Consider the following 17,572-nt stretch of genomic DNA (forward strand, 5'->3'; position numbering starts at 1 on the left):
GGAGGGGGGGGGGGGTACTTTTATCTTTCTAGCGCATTATTTTTAACCACTGGTGGCAGAAATATGGACTACAACAGCTGTAAAATAAAGTTACAACTTTAAGAGGTCTCTGAAGTAGAAAACTGGCACAATGTGTCAAGTGGCTGAATGAGTCCTCATGCTGCAGACCTCAACAACACATCCAGGTTCAAAACAGCACTTACTGCAGCTCTACTAATTGAATGGCATGTATCGATTCCACAGTGGCCCACTGGACCTTCAGAAAGCTGGCCAAGAGGCCATACACTGCGCATTGGCCCATGATTTGAAAGCTCATTATCTCTGGCTCTCCAAGTGAAAAGAGGACAGACGTGAGCCCAGAGACTAAGCAGTTGAACTTACCTACGCCTGGATCAGCAAAACTGAAGTTCTGAAACGTTGCTGACAAAGAGCATTTTTAGCCCCTCAAAATGCAAGGAAATACACCAGTCCAAGCCCTACGCACAGCCATGCATAGAAACCAGAAGCTTTGAGCTGGCACTCTGGGACTTTTAAGGAAAGCTGCTGTGAGATCACTACCTCTCCACTACCTCACCCCGCTGTGTTCAGTCACATTCCACTACCCTCATTATGTAAATTAAGCATGCAGATCCCCCCAAAATAATTACCCTCTCAAACTTGCAGACTACAGGCTGGTGAAACAGGTTTTAATCATTTGTCAAAATGTGCAAAAAAAAAAAAAAAAAGTGGCAGAAACTAAAGTGAAATTCAACTCTGTAGCCCTGTTATGCACCACTTTCATCTTATTTCCCTTCAAGGCTGGGGGTCTGTGTTACTGGGAGGTGAATAAATGGAGCACACGGAGAGGAATTGATTGAAACCTGCAGGGAGAATGAAGAGACGCTCTCATGGATGGCTTCGGCCAGGTAGGCTGTTAGGTGGCGAGTATGGATTGTTAACAGGTAAGGAGGAAGGATTAGTCAGTGTGGCACTGTAACAAACAGGGTTAAGCGAGGTTTAAAGCTGAACAACACTTCATGAGTAGCACACAGACCATTTAAAGGGACAGTTCACTCAAATTAAAATGGTCATTTACTCATCCTCATTTCAATTAATCCTGTATGATTTTATTATATTTTCAAGAATGTTGGGGTTGAAAACTGTAGACCCTAAAAAGAAAAAAAATAAAGAAAAGAAAAACATCAATATAAAAAAAAAAAGTAAATGCCATTCAGTAAACTGGGCAAAAGTGGAATATATTTTTTATTTGCAAGTGGAACTGCCCCATAATGAAAATGTTATATATGAATATATAAAGTTTTAGTGGTGCACTTCATTATTCATACTATTTTATTATGAAATGGTAGAAAATGTAGTTATTGCTGCAAAATTTGTGAACTGAGATGATCCCATTCATCAACTGCATTCACATAAAACTCTATCGCAATGGGAAAAATGCATTATTAAACATTTCACTTTATTTACATGACAATTTCTGTTTGCAACTGAAAGTGTGCAATGATTGTTGATCTGGTGATTATGTAATAACTGTGACGGGTTTTTCCGAGATATTTTAAGATTTATAATTATAAATTTGGCAGTCCCAGCAAACACCTAAATTGGCAAGATAAAGCAGAGGAAAACATTAAATGAGTCATAACAGTTTTTCAATTCCTTCAATAGCCAATAAGGATCTATGAGGATTAAGACACACAGGCAGCCATCATATATTTGGCGCTGCTGCCTTGTATGCAAGTATTTAGAACACCACCATCTCTCAACAAGGCATTCAGTGCCGTCGTTTCTCCATCTTCCTTGTTTCACATCCCCAGAGCAGAAATAAACATTCCTGTTCTCAAAGGAACCAAGTCACACGAGTCCACCAGGGGAAATTGAATATATTGGCAGGGGATTAGACATGATTTGCATTCCTATATCAGCCTGAATGCAAAGCCCACCAGAGCGCCGCTGATAGAGCTAATCTTGATATCAAAGGCATGAGCATGCTCACCCTCTCAGAATTCTAGAGTGTGCATTTTAGTGTCTGTGCTCTGTGTTCGTCCCAATTCTCACAAGTGGAGAAATAAAAACAGGAGCGCATCAGAACGCATCTGTTTCGTCTAGGACAAACACTTAACAGATGCTGTGTATTGTCTGTATTGTATGATTTGAGAGAGAGAGAAACAGAGAAAAATCACTCACCATCCCCGCAGTTTGTATGCCTCAGGAATGTCGGGGTTGATCATGACCGTGCTGCTGTAGAGAGTGGAGAGAGAACGCCCACCGAAGTCAGACAATCTTGCTCCCTTAATGGCCAAGATAGGTTGCCCACTGCCATCAAATGTCTCTGCCTGGAGAGTGAGGGAAGGAAAGAGAAATAGTTGAGCACTGAACAACTGCTCATACTCCTTCTACAGTCTGACATTTATCTTGCAAGCAGCAGTGCAAAGGATCTATAAGGTATTTACCATCTAAAGGGATTTATGCATTTGGTCTTTTATGGCAAATCCTGATTGGATGAGAATGGCTGACATGCCAAATAGAAGCTGACATCTGGCAGCTGTAATAGGACAGGGAAGTTTCGCCAAATGCTTGACAAAAACATCATCTGGTACAAGATCAGAATGTTTAGGGCTGGATGTCACTGTTTGCATGAGGATTCCAGTCAGCTGAGATTACACTAACATCCAAATGGAGTCCATACTTTTTTTTTTATGTTTTCTTTTTTGAAAGAAACTAATACTTTTATTCAGCAAGTATACATTAAATTGATTAAAAGTGGCAGTAAAGACATTTACGTTACAAAAGATTTCCATTTCAAGTAAGCGCTGTTCTTTTGAACTTGCTATTCATCAAAAGATAAATAAAAAAGTACAGTTACTCTGCTTAATATTTCTATGGAAACAGCATTGATACTAAATATGAATATTAAAAATGCTAAAAATGTTTCTTGAACACCAAATCTGTATATTAGAATGAAGGATGATTTCTAATGTGAAACACATTAAAAATAAGTTTTAAAATGTCTTTATGCAACTTCATGGTCCACAGAAAAATAATCTTAAGAAGCATTAAATTTATCACAATATTAACTAATTTTACAAAATAATTTTATTTTGTACTACAAGGCACTGAATAATGTAAAAGGAATAGATTGATCTGATCGGTTACATACATCATTACCCCACATGGTGAGCTGGATGACTCTGCCGGACATGTCCATCAGTTGGATGTTCCTCTTCGAAACCTCACGACTGTTTTTGGTCATGATGCGCGTCATATCCTCTGTGTTTTTACACACTGCAATCACATCTGCAATCACACACGCCACCTGGGTTTACAACACTGCTACTCCCTCCAATTTACCAAGAGTAAATAGGTTTGGGATGACTATACCACTCATCCAGAATGTAATTCCACAACACCCGTCAATGCTCCATTACAGCGCGCCATCTTAATCCTCTCATATCAGAAGCCGTTATGAATCATTTAGCTGCCATAAGGAGCATTTCACAAATCACTGCCAGCACCCGACTCAAATCTCAGATAAGAAATACGCCTGCTGCACCTCGGCGTGCACCAACTTCCATTACCATAATTAGAGGCATGCTTATTGACTCTTCATTCTACCAGTGACAGCATCTTTCTCCTCTGGTTCTGCTAGAACCCGACAGGGACACAAAGTCAATCTGCGCCACAGGCCATTACTGTCATAAGCATTATTAATATTGCGTTCATCATCAACGCTATAATTACCACAACCTCCTGGGTCTCAACACATTTGTTACAGAGAGCCGTCCTACTGTCTCCATCACAGTTAATTATTAAAATGCTGGTTATTGATGATGCCAATCGCACAGGCCGGGGAAGATGCTCACCTACGATGGTGTCTTTCTCCCGGGACTCCAGGTCAGCAATGGAAACAAAGTCGCACTGCACCTTGGGGACATCATGGCTGTCCTCACAAGGGATGATGCTTGTCTCGCCATTTAGAGTCATTTCATAGTCATTCTTAAGTGAAGAGAATTGTTTGTTGGCAATCTTCAGAGTGCCTTTTGAGATGTAGTAGACCTGAGGACAACAAGAGGGATGAATCAAGTCAAGTTAGCAACATACGTTATAACTTTATTGTTCTGATAAATTGTGTAGCCCTACTTCCACGGCAAATATTAGATGAGAACATAACCCAACTGAAAAGAAAGTAGGCCTTACTTTTCCTTGCTCAATGAGTGAGTAGAATTTGTCCACCTCGTGATTAAACCCAGTGGCTCTAATCTCCCCCTATAATAAATCAAAATCAAGATGTTATTGCATATTAACACTCTTACAAGCTTCTAATCTGATCACTGCTGATGAATGCTTACGCTTTCATCCACAAGCTCCATGGAGAAGAGCTTCCCATCCCCTCTGGAGTTACTCCATGTGCGGATGGAACTCTTATTGGTAACTCTGGCTCTAACAGTCCATCTGAAGAAAACAACACACTCTTATGAATTATGCCCAACAAAATATGTTATGTGATATGCAACGGTCAATTGGATTGGAAAGAAAAATATTAAGGGGTGCAGACGTGAGATTTAGACTGACTTTGACTGGTATGGATTGAGGCTGGCAATGGGCACAACTTTAGAGCTGCCTCCAGGAGTGCTGGGGGCAGCCATGGGCTTTTTCCCGAAGCTCTGAGCAGGTCTGTTCATTGAACCTAATGAGAGAAGAGGAGAAGACCACACATCACTGCAAATAACTATAATAGGGTAGACATAAGCACAGACACCAAGAGCCCAATTTTGAAATAATGACTGACTGTAATGACACAACACCTCTGAAACAATCTAATGTGACAATCTTGAAAGTGTGAATTAAAACGGCTGTCGGGTACAGCTTGCAAATCCACACTGAAGTTAAAAATGTCAAAGAAAATTAGACTCTTAAAATGCTGTCTTAAAATGCTTTTTAATAACAACAATGGGTATCTGCAAGTTAAAGGGAATGAAATTAAGGTTTTCTATTCTTGGGATTAAAAAAATGACATTAAAACAACAAAAAGCAGATCATGAATTTTCACACCATCAAACACAACTTGATGGCTAGACGTTTTGGTGTTTCCACTACAGAAAGGAACACACAACACTATTTATACACCCATACACTTATTTATCTAACACACACACTTAGTCTACACTTCAAATTTGCACATAATATACCTGTACATACAAAAAAAATGTCTATTGTAATATACCTGCACATACAATTGTCAATATATATATTATTACTTATTCAAATATTTTTTTTATCTGTGTTTTTGTACTGTCGCTGTCATTCTGTTACACTGTGGAAGCTTCTGTCATGAAAACAAATTCCTCGTATGTGAAAACATACCTGGCAATAAAGTTCATTCTGATTCTTCTTCTGAGAACTATATTTATTTATATATTCCTCAACAAATCACATGGTTTGACATTCACCACTGACAGCACAGGACATGTTAAACATTCAAGTTTAATACTTATGGCTATGAGTTGGATCAAATCCCTGACAAGAAGTGCAAGCAACTGCCTATTATTAGTCATGATATTAAAGGGGTGGTAAATCAGCTATTTTCGAAGGCTTGATTGTGTTTATGGGGTGCACTGTAACATGCGTTCATGCTTCGTTTCGTTTGTAAAAAATAACATTATTTTTCACATATTTTATCTTTATTCTACACCGCTGTTTCTGTTCTCCTAAACTGTTTTTCAACTTCGTGGGACGCCGCAACCCCACTAACACAATATTTATCCCCCTGAACATGGTTGTGCTAGTTTTGGACTAGTTTTAAGAAGCAATTGGGCAGATTTTGTTGTGTAAACCTGGAAACCCTGTTTGTATTGTTCTTTAGCGCATGAGGGTCAGTTCAGAACCATGATCTGTTCACACTGTAAAACTGTGTAGCGTCTGGACCAATCAAACACACAATATATATTTTGTTAGCTATATTTAACATAGGAGGTTGTATGTTTATACCTATGCAACATATTAGTGTTCTAAGAATCTTTATTAGTTTGTGCATCAACTTTTGATTCAAGTTCCATTTGCAAATTACCATGCCCTCACACAAAACTCCCCAGTATCTCAAAACTCCCACATGGGATACTGGCCTTTCTCATTGGACAAGCCCATCTTGAGAGGCGGGGATCTGATTCTCTGACTCAAACTGGTTCTTTTTCATCAACCAACTTCAGCAAAGATCAACTGGAACCTTCAGATTGCATCAAACCTCTCTTTCAGACAGATGAGAAGTGCAAGTATTCAAATTTAGTCTTATTAATTGATACATTGGGTATCATTTGCACCTTTTTACAAAGGTGTGTTTAAACTAAGAATCTGATGTTTCCTTAAGGCTGTAAATCTGCTGAATATCAAATGGTACCATAGTTTCATATTCTTATTTCTCTTCTCTTTACTGCTTTAAGCTTTAACCCTTTCCTATACAAACTGTATGCGCGTGTGTGTGTGCGTGCGTATGTGTATGTTAGACCAGTTTAAGTGTTTATGTAGTATGTTAGACTAGTTTAAGTGTTTATGTAGTTAATAAAGTCTTACTTGTATCACACTTGACGTTGTTCATTGTTTACTCATAACTGGAGTCACTTAATCATGCAGATTTATGCTACAAGCTGTGTAGAATTGTACAGTAAGAAAGTTATTTCCCTTAACCAGGAAATTAACGTTCTTAGAATTGACAGACAGTTGACCCTGAGAGGTCAAGTAAATATCTACAGTGGATCTAAATATTTATAATTAATTATAACTAGTTATGATTAATTATTCATATTTCCCCATGAGCTGATTCGCTTCAACTGATATTGGCCACATTTAAAACAACAATGTGAACAATTAAACAAAAAAAATCGGATCCGAGTAGCCTATGAGTATCTTGAAAATGGGTCAGATCTTCAACTAATATATTTTAGTTATAGTATATAACTAGTAGTTTTTGGATTAGTAGTTTTAGTAATAACAATGTTTATAATCTAAAATACAATCAATTCAGAACTTCATAGCACAGCTACTGCATTACAGCTCAGAAACATTAATATAATTAATTTATATACACTACCGGTCAAAAGTTTGGGATCAGAACGATTTTTATGTTTTTTTTAAAGGAGTTTATTATGCTCATCAAGGCTGCATTTATTTGATCAAAAATACAGGAAAAATTTTATATTGTGAAATATTATGTAAAATAATGTTTTTCTTTTTTAATATACATTAAAATCTAATTTATTCCTGTGATGCAAAGCTGAATTTTCAGCATCATTACTCCAGTCTTCAGTGTCACATGATCCTTCAGAAATCATTCATATATGCTGATTTATTATCAGTGCTGGAAACTGTTGTGCTGCTTAATGGTTTTTTGGAACCCGTCATACTTTTTTTTCAGGATTCTTTGATGAATAAAAAGTTAAAAAGAAGAGCATTTATTTACAATGGAAGTCTTTTCTAACAATTTACACTACCGTTCAAAAGTTTGGTTTCAGTCAATTTTTATTCTTTCTTTTTTTGAAAGAAATTAAAACTTATTCAGCAAGGATGTGTTAAATTGTTAAGTGATAGCAAAGATTTATATTGTAAGAAAATATTAATATTTTCAATAAATGCTGTTCTTTTTAAAATTTTATTCATCAAAGAATTCTGAAAAAAGTATCTCTGTTTCCAAAAAAATATTTGGCAGCACAACTGATATACAGTTATACAACTGTTAGCACAACATTGATAATTCTAATAATAAATCAGCATATTAGAATGATTTCTTAAGGATCATGTGACACTTTATACTGGAGTAATGGATAATGGAAATTCAGCTTTGCATCACAGAAATAAATTATATATTTAAAGGATATTAAAATAGAAACCATTATTTTATTTTGTAATAACATTTTGCAAGATTACTTGCAAATTTTTCCCCTGTATTATTTTTTATCAAATAAATGCAGCCTTGATGAGCATAGGAGACTTTTTTAAAATACATTACAAGTCTTACTGATCCCAAACTTTTGAACGGCAGTGTACATATTTGAAGGTTTTTATATACAAATATCTATACTAAAAACTGAATTTTTTTTGTTTATTTCCATACCATCACTTCCATTCTGAGGCTGTAATGGACGTACAGTTGGAGCCGGAGCTGTACTCTGTTGTGGCTTTGACTGGCCTACAACACAAAAATTAGACATTGCAGGAAAATTAAACATTTCATCACCTTAAACAATATGTAATTTTCACCGCTAGAGGGCGCGTATTTAAAATAAACAAATAGACAAAGGCGTAGTTTGATGATGCCGTGACTGTGTGTGGAATCATGGGAGTTGTCGTCTTCATCTCCACAGCTGATGCAATCCGACGGGACTCGGGCAGAAATCATGTTCATGGATGAGCTAATGATTTATTAACATAGTAGCATGAAGCAGGGTGAGGCTGAAAGCTGTTGAAGCGAAACGAGGCTGCTGAACGAGCGTGACACACGGCTTGAAAGCAGCTGCGCTTTTATTATGCCACAGTCAACCGCTTCAGCTCCTTCCGGTATTTGGGAAAAAAAGCAGCGCTGTTTTATCATACTAGACACAATTGAAAGTTCTGTTATAATGCTACTCTGTGCGGTCGTCACCAGTCTATTAAAATGCACAACATATTAAAGCGTCTTTGGTGCTTACATGTTTTGTACAAAACAAAACCGGAAATGGAAGGATTACAACGTCATTGGCAGGCGACACAATGACACCATGGACACGGTCCGTGCCACTAATTAAAATTGCTTATTTCTCTGGATTTAAACATTCTTCGAAATATTTGGGATAATGTAAGTATACAAGTCAGCAAAATACATAACACTGTTCTAGTGGTTTTTGGATATTTTAATAAAAAAAATCTTACATATTGTGCCTTTAAATCCCTCTAGACAAGGTTACTGACAAGATAACCTCAATGCTAAACATAAAATTTTAAATATTTTAATATGAGCATAACTAATATACGTTTACATAAAATTTGACATGTCAAATATACTCTCACCCTCCACATAAGGAGTTGGGTCTCCAATTTTTCCTGCCATCTGGTCAGCAGACTTGATCACCTCCATGTCCAGTATAACTACCACACGTCTGTGTACAACATCAAACACAAAAGCTTGATAAGATGCATTAATAAATGTTATTGTTAAAAAGTTTGAGGTCAGTAAGATTTATTTTTTTTATTTTTAAGAAATTAATACTTTAAAGGGGTCATATGATGCTTTTTTTAAAGATCATTATTTTGTGTATTTGGTGTAACAGAATATGTTGACATGCTTTAATGTTAAAAAAACACATGATTTTTCAAATACTGTACATTATTGTAGGTCCTCTATGCCCCGCCTCTCTCAAACGCTTCGTTTTCTACAAAGTCCCTCCTTTCGACAAGCGCAGTCTGCTCTGATTGGCCAGCTGACCCAGTGCATTGTGATTGGCTGAACACCGCAAGCACTCGTCGGAAATGTAACGCCCCTTACCATAATCGCGAGCTTCATCTTTCAAAATAAAGGCCGAAAGGGGAACAGAGTCTCGTGACAAACACAGTGATGAATATGTGTTTGCATTACACAAGCCACGGTTAAGACAGCTGACTCCACTCTGATGTGTCTCGCTCTCAATTTCAAATTCAATTCCGCTCTCTCTCGCACGCACGCACACACCGCTCTCTCTCTCTCTCTCTCTCTCTCTCTCACACGCACGCACGGACACCGATATTGGTCAATTGCATAAATCAGGGCTTAAAAACGAGAAAAAAAAGACTGGTTCAATCGGTATTTGAACGTTTCTGTTCCTGCATTCCTCTGTGATTTTAGTAGAAATCATACCGGTTAATAGGCTTAATGTTATTTTTTTAAGTTTTTCTTTGCCAATAATAATAATAATAATAATAAAGTACAGCGTCTAATTTACTCAAAAAGAAAAAAAAATAATGAAGAGTCTTGAATGATCTCTCTTAGTCATAGCCAATACAGCATCATCTTTTCTAGATTTACCAAAGACCAAATGTATTAAAAGAAAAAACTGTGAACTCATACATTAAATACATTTTTTCAAGATATTTAAAAATGTTTTAGCATGGACAAAAAAAAACGCTACTCCTATAAGAGTTTTGAGGAAAAAAAACAGCCTAAATTAGTAGGTTGTACGTTGCATTTTATTATTACATTCAGAAAGAATGTAGGCTAAAATAATGGTAAATAAAAGTAAAATGACAAACAATTAGGCTATTTTAGTTCCCTTCTCTCCACAACAAATCCTCTAAAGTTGAATTTAGGCTAAATATATGCGTCAAGCCAAAACAAATTAATTAAAAACCTAACTTAAGCCTACCTCTCTCATTCTGCACGAATCCAAATGTTTCCATATTCGCGAAGTATCTGGATGCTAACCTATTATTTATTATGTAAACTATAGGCTTTGTTCTTAACTTGCATTATCGACGTAAAACATCATCCTTCACATATAGACTATAACAGCACAGTGAGGCGGTGATTATGCTGAATGGCACAGACTGTACTACGGACTATTTCAATTGAGCAGTGTAACTTTTTATGCTTCTTTAACTGTATTTTATTTTGATAATGAACAGGCTGCAGTGTCAAATTAGCAAAATTTTGTTATGTGCGTGTGAGGCACCGACGCAATCACTGCATTGTTTTCCCAACTGTTACGCAGTAATATATGGTCATACTAATGCTGGTTTGTCATACAGATCATTCACAGCAAAACATCATTCAAAAGTGTAAAGCTTTTGCAAAATAAAGAAAACTGCTTTCTGCCGTCTCGTTTTATTCCCGTGAACTTCGGAGCGCGAAACAATTATCCGAAACTCTGCACTTTTTTTTATTTCGTTTTGTTAATCTGTTAATGATTTAAGTGAAATATATTTTGTGTATAGACCTATATATTCCCTTTTATGTAGGCCTATATAGCTTTATTCTGTTTTCTCCGTTCAGAGAAACGCTGCACGTGCATGATGTGACCTTGTGTCAATCCGTGTTCTACACTAGTTTCAAACAAAAAGCTGCATATTACCTGCCATTCCTTTTCACTTAAATGTAGGCCTAATGCTTGGCGGTTCGTGACATTCCTTGGATAAACTCTAATGCCGGTGCATTGCCATTGCAACTTATCTATGATGAATTTACAGCTGAGCTCTGGCTCTTTTCATGCCATTTCCGATATGCCGATGGCTTTAAAATAATCAAAAATCGGCCGATACAGCGGTGCATCCCTACTTAATGTATTTTTTATTAAATAAATGCAAACTTGGTGAGTATAAGCGGCTTCTTACAAAAACCCTTTTTTTTTTAATCAAAGTGTATATATATCGCAGAGCCACAACATTTATTAAACATCCTAATAACAACAACTGTGATCAGATCAAGACCTGGAGACGAATGCTTACCGTCCATCTTTGAGAACATTAGCGACGCTTCTTTTCAGCATACACACACAGTTAGTGGCCAACTGGTTTTGCTCAGCCATGGGATTAAGCTGTGTGGAGAGCATGAATGCTGGATGCAAGGGGGAAAATGGACAAAAACTATTAAAGAATACATGGTGTCAGGTTATTTGCATTTTTATAGAACAGCTGGGGTATGCATCCCAATAATGATTATATCTTAAGATTATATCGTAATGGCTAATGAACACAAGCATCACTAACATTAAAGAAACTCCTTGTCCAAATTATTCCAATATTGGCTTTCAAACACATAAGCACCTAACATGGACATTTATGTGTACCTAACAAAAATATTGCAGAAAAATATATGGCTTTGGTTTGTATGACTATCCAAACATAAAGCCCCACATGTGAACTCAATTAACAGCTGTTTTGCAAAACACTAACAAAACAAGTCTAAAACAACATCCTAGACATGGAGATTCCAATCGATTTAAAGGACAGACATCAAATTGAATTAAAGGCATCTGAAAACTGATCAAACTTACAGGACATAGTGTGCAGCCCATCACTCATCATGACACGGAAACGGGACAGGCCATTTCCCCCATCAATCTTGCGAATGTTCTGGAAAGAATATTTAACAGAATAAAGTTGACTAGCATGAAAATAAATGGTCTGGTGCTTTAACTAAACAAAGAAACTAAAGCATAAACAAAAGTGTAACAAACTAAAAATGAACCAATTACGAATTAAAATTACTGATATGATCAATGTTTTGATTCTTATTCTAATACACCTACAGTTTCACTTTAGGTCTTTTAAAATGTTACAAATAATGGCCTTCAAACATAAATGTAACTAACATTTTATTCCCCTCAAAAATCACAACATCTGATTATGGCATTAATGTCTGCAATATCTGCATTGACATCACCATCCCTATTATATAAATGTGGAAACAAAATCGTTTTTTGAAAGAAATCTGACACTTACCACACACTGCAGAACAGGGTTGCTGACTTCAACTCCTTTTGTCAGGGACTGAAAAGAAAAAGTACCCAATCACTTAAGAATGCAAAAGCTTTCAAGCATTACCATAGAAACCAGATCAACAATATTAGCAAATTCAGATACTTGCCTTATTTCACCCACATTCAAAACACGAGGAAGAAAAGGGGAAAAAAAGACATGATCCACTTTCCATGTACAGTAACTCTGACTTTCTTATATGATCTACTCCTCTTAATATTCTAATGTATAAACTCTTCAAAATAGGTACGTTAATGCATGTATACATTGAGTTTACATTGAGCGGACAATATAAACAATCTTTGCATTTATGCTGTAATGTGTTAGCACGTAACATTTTATACATTCCTTTTAATCTCGTCACATTTAAAACATGCAATCATTGGGAAAATAACTTCATGAAACATTAAAAGGCATAACGATAACGATTTGATATTGTTTTACTGTTATAGTGCGAAACCGCAGGATGAAAACTTGCTAGCTAACGCACTTAGCTAGCTTATGTTTGCAAAGGATGAAATAACGCTGCTGCCTTATTCATTCTTACCTCAATTGCCCCTTCTGACAATCGAACAGTCATGTTTTCAGAAAAATATTGCGAACTGAAGATTAAACCTTAATCCTTGATAAAACACGATTTGATATTGTTTTACTGTTATAGTGCGAAACCGCAGGATGAAAACTTGCTAGCTAACGCACTTAGCTAGCTTATGTTTGCAAAGGATGAAATAACGCTGCTGCCTTATTCATTCTTACCTCAATTGCCCCTTCTGACAATCGAACAGTCATGTTTTCAGAAAAATATTAAAGATTAAACCTTAATCCTTGATAAAACCTTGTTGTTAAATAAACAACAACCGCCTCTGATGTTCAGCAGTCTCCTCGCGCCAACTCAGTCCAAACGCGCGAAAGTGCGACACACGATGACGCGTTTCCCCCCCCGTTACAAACAACTTCCGCTGAACTACAAAATAAAAAATGACACTAGGCGAGCTTTTTTTTTTTTTTTTAAGTAAACTAGTATTATTACAGATACCGTTTTTTGTTTGCATGTTGGGGACCACTTAATCTGGCCCATGTTTTATTCTTTTTAAACTTTTTCCAACAACAAGTTTTTCATGTCATACACCTCAGTTTTCTGTTAATGTACTCAAGGTTTTGTGTTCCGTCATGATATAAAAAACATATCTTTCAAGAAAAGATTATTTATTTGAAAAAAGTAATAATCTGAAGTACATGTTTGTAAAACCACACAAAGTGTTGAGGAAGTGATTTCTCTGTTAGTGGTGCTGCAGATTGTTATGTAGGATCTGAAAGAAGGCAGCATTTCACTAAATTAAATAACCAGAAAAAAACTTATGAGACACTTGGAAATTCTGGTCAAATTTCTTTCATTAACAAATAAACAAATCATGTCTTTTTTAACAAATATTAGGATATTTAAAACAACATTAATTTACATAGGGGGAGTCATTTCAAATGATCTGCTAGAATTAATTTATAGAAGATGTGTTCTTAATTTGCTTCCCAGTGAGGACCAACAAAGCAGTCAACAATCACTTATGGACTCATTCTGCTAAATGTATGAAAACAATCTACTTTGGAGGAACATCAAAAGAGTGTGGCTTGTCATTCATTTTATCTGAATTGCCAGGATTTGTGACCACAGTAGATGCTCCAGGGTTTGGGTTGGAAATTACTCCCAAAAAGAATGGCGTTTGACTTAAGTCATCCATTAGGGCAAAGAAAAATGGCTGGTTGACGGTAAATGAAGGGTTGGAACGTGAGATGACCACACTTGTTGCCGCCACTGCCTCTGCCCCTTCTTCATTTATCTCAATATTGGACATATGCTGTACACTGGACACAAACAAGGGGCCCTCAGAGATGCGGTCCAGCTTTGGATGACTAAATAGCATTCCTAGACCTGGATTGGGGTAGAATTATATATGTGTTCATATAAATAAGTAATTAAGAAATATTAAGAAGATTTTGAACCCAATGTGATTCTAATGACTAATGAGTCATGAATTAGATGCAAGACATCTCACCCATGTTTGTCATGGCCTCTTGGAGGTCCTGGTTGAAGTCAAGCTTGAATTTTGGGAGTTTGACCTGCATGTTTCTTTCTCGTGGTAATCGACGGTAAAGATCTGAGATATTGAGCTTAGCTGCAACGGCTGATACATTCACATGTCCACATGTTGGCATTATTACTAGTAGACTCTTGTCACCTTTAAAGGGGAATCGAGCAACCTATAAAGATCAAATAGTGAGGAATAGAGATCAACAGTGATAAATAGAGATTTAATCAGTGCTATTTATAAAGTAGCATCTTAAAGGCAGTAACCTGGGCATCCAGCTCATGGTGGGTGAAAACGCTGAGAGGATACTTTGGCCCAAGCATCATATCCACATTAACAATCTGGTTTTCATCTATGTAAAAGAGCTCAGTGGAGGTGAAATGAGGGTCAAAGCGAGTGAGCCACTCTCCTGTGAGAGAGAAAATTAAACTTGTATAAATTGAATTTGTGTGGTCCTTTATCGATTTACACTTGTGAAATAACAAGAGAACGATAATGCAACAGATCTGAGTAATACAAAACCTCTGATGTGACTCACTGATGTACAAGAGGGAATTGTAAAATACTTGCTGGAAATAGGTGTTCGTTCTGACCTTTGTAGTGCATAGCATTGATGAGCATCATAATGGCACTGAGAGGCAGGCTGGACAAAAACTCTGCGATGTGCCCATTTGTGACTTTCTTAACCCATTCATTGATGTCATTAACATCAGTCAAAGTGGCCGGCTCGGAGTCATACAGTTTCTGAGAGTCTTCCATAAAGTCCTGCTTCACGTTAAATCCTAAAGAAAAAAGAAAACTGTTCATAGCTTTGCATAGTACAGTGATAAATTGTACCCTCAAATATCAAAGCAAATATCAACCAGAAATCAAATTTCCAATCCAATTTAAATATATATAGATATTTTTTACTTACTGGGCATATACAGTGACCACAAAAATGTATTTGGAGACTTTTAACACATTTAAAAAGGGTATTCATATATTTGCAATATTTTAAAAATGTAAAACCTAAAATTATAAATAAATGTAAAATATGATACTTTCTGAATGTCAATAATTTGTGGAACATATCCAGGAATTTCATGATTTTATGTGACCTAATGCTTTTTGAGGCCACTGTATCAACCTGCAGGACACTATATCTGTTTTGTGGTATACGTGTGACTCTCACCAGTTTTCATATAGATGCGGCTGGCGATGGACAGGCTCCTTTTGCGGAAGTTGCGCAGGAGGCTGCTGAGGGCAGTGTGGTAGCAGGGCAGTGCGTCTGCATGCAGGTGGTGTAGAAGTAGCTCTTCTGTCTCATTAGTTGCTCCTAAGATTCAGATAATCAACAATGTCTTATTGAGATATATATATATATATTGGCACTAAATTTGCAAAAATAAATGGATGCAAAAAAGAAATTGAATATGAACTGAATGGAAACCAAAGCATTTGTTTGTCTTTTGTTTTTCATTGTAGATCACCTAGCGCTAGCTGCGAGAGTGCTACAGACAAGCTAAGGGGGGAAATGATGACATTGGGCTGCTCTGGACTAGGCTTCAAGTTTTCCAGGAACCAAAGGCCAAGCTTCAGAATGCCGTTGCCAATGGTCTGCTTAATCTGTTGGCTGGTCATGTCCCCATCACAGAGTGAATCAAGGTCCTCCTCAGAGGATCCTTCTTTCTGACCAGGAGAGGGAACCGGGGCTGAAGGATCTGCTTCCAGGCCATCTGGAGAAACTGTGAGTGCTTCTGTTATGGTGGGGTCAAGAGTGCTCTTCAAATCCTGAAAGGGACAAGGCGACTGGAGTGTCAAAAGTCTAAATGTGTATACCTTCAAAATTGTAACAATGTGGGTTCTTACTGATATGGGTTTACTAGGCATCAGTGGGATGAGAGGAATTAAAGGATACGCTCCATCCTCTGGTTCAATCGCATCCTCCTGCAGTGACAAGGAGCAATTTATGGCATTCCAATAGTAGAATAAAATCAGTAATTAAAATATAGAATAAACAACATAAGATCAGTTGAGTGCTTTACCGTCCAGCCTTGCTTGGCGTAACAAAGGAGGAATGCCAGAAAACACAAGTTCATGTTCTAGAAGTTAGTCTAAAAACCAATGAACAGCACAATTTATTCAGAATTTGGTATGATTTGGCATTGGTCATTTGTACAAAGGCACTCTTTCCATTTTACTACATATCCATACTTATTAAAATATTATTATTAGATAAAACGTATATCCATTAATACAAATTTTGGATGCACTTCATCAGATCAGATTGTTCAGAAGAAACATAAGAAAAGAACCCTCTCACAATTTTAATCAATATATCTGTTGATGATAGAAACTGTTTGAAAAATAATTCCTGTAGGTCTCCCTCACTTGCACAGAAATCCATTACCCAGCTACTGGCAATAAACCATAAATACATGATCTGATTAACAGCTTCTTGAACAAAATATTTAGTCTAATAATCAATAAATGTTTCAAAGGGCTAAAGGTCTGTCAGCAGTTGCATAATTCCAGGGTTAAACATTTTAAATTAGTTTAAAGCTGCAGGTTAAATAAATTCAGATTGCAGGAAAATTAAACATTGAAATTAAATATACATATTGTTTTTAAATCAACAATGTGAATATGGAAATGCTACTCCATTAATACTAATCCATTTTCTTGTGTACACAAAATATGCTTTGTTAAATATGTTTTATCAAAACATTCTTGTAGGAATTATTTGTGATTACTAGGAATTATACTTCAAAAATACACAAATGAAAGATGAAGTGTACATATTTACTAACCAAAAGAGCTGACAACAGATTCAACTTTCATATTTTAACACAATATCTCCCTAATATACTGCAAACAATTATTTATGGTGAGAATGTATGAGAATGAACAAAACTGGGTGCTTACCGTGCAAATCTCCAGTGGATCCAGCCCTGATTAGGGAAAGAAACACAAAATTCTTTGCTGTAGGGGTTGGCAGTCTCAGAGCAGGCAGTTACATTTCAACTTTCATTGATCTT

The 17,572-nt window shown here is 36.6% G+C and overlaps 2 protein-coding genes across 3 annotated transcripts in view; both read right to left on the bottom strand.

Moving 5' to 3' along the window:
- Positions 1-13,378, bottom strand: part of LOC107562955 (replication protein A 70 kDa DNA-binding subunit) — a 30,412-nt gene extending 17,034 nt beyond the window's left edge. The window contains exons 1-13 of one of the 2 annotated variants that reach the window (XM_016247715.1): positions 13,286-13,378; positions 13,016-13,083; positions 12,433-12,480; positions 11,985-12,063; positions 11,437-11,545; positions 9,031-9,119; positions 8,099-8,173; positions 4,567-4,681; positions 4,344-4,446; positions 4,192-4,260; positions 3,858-4,050; positions 3,155-3,291; positions 2,182-2,330 (exon numbers count right to left, since the gene is read on the bottom strand). In XM_016247715.1, coding sequence (XP_016103201.1) covers positions 2,182-2,330; positions 3,155-3,291; positions 3,858-4,050; positions 4,192-4,260; positions 4,344-4,446; positions 4,567-4,681; positions 8,099-8,173; positions 9,031-9,119; positions 11,437-11,545; positions 11,985-12,063; positions 12,433-12,480; positions 13,016-13,048 — 1,199 coding nt within the window. In that variant the 5' untranslated portion in view covers positions 13,049-13,083; positions 13,286-13,378. Of the gene's footprint in view, positions 1-2,181; positions 2,331-3,154; positions 3,292-3,857; positions 4,051-4,191; positions 4,261-4,343; positions 4,447-4,566; positions 4,682-8,098; positions 8,174-9,030; positions 9,120-11,436; positions 11,546-11,984; positions 12,064-12,432; positions 12,481-13,015; positions 13,084-13,224 lie in introns of both variants that reach the window. The other variant, XM_016247716.1, reaches the window with a different exon arrangement.
- A 514-nt stretch (positions 13,379-13,892) lies between these two features.
- On the bottom strand, positions 13,893-17,556 carry LOC107562956 (alpha-2-antiplasmin-like). Its single transcript, XM_016247717.1, has 9 exons — positions 17,460-17,556; positions 16,580-16,648; positions 16,404-16,481; positions 16,025-16,325; positions 15,727-15,870; positions 15,146-15,334; positions 14,819-14,961; positions 14,520-14,724; positions 13,893-14,395 (listed from the first exon to the last, which is right to left on the bottom strand). The coding sequence occupies exons 2-9, from the start codon at positions 16,631-16,633 to the stop codon at positions 14,064-14,066; spliced, it is 1,446 nt and encodes a 481-aa protein (XP_016103203.1). The 5' UTR covers positions 16,634-16,648; positions 17,460-17,556; the 3' UTR covers positions 13,893-14,063.
- Between the last annotated feature and the right edge of the window lie 16 nt (positions 17,557-17,572).

This window comes from Sinocyclocheilus grahami, unplaced genomic scaffold (assembly GCF_001515645.1).
Source record: "Sinocyclocheilus grahami isolate Dianchi unplaced genomic scaffold, SAMN03320097.WGS_v1.1 scaffold851.1, whole genome shotgun sequence".
In the NCBI taxonomy this organism is placed as follows: Eukaryota; Metazoa; Chordata; class Actinopteri; order Cypriniformes; family Cyprinidae; genus Sinocyclocheilus; species Sinocyclocheilus grahami.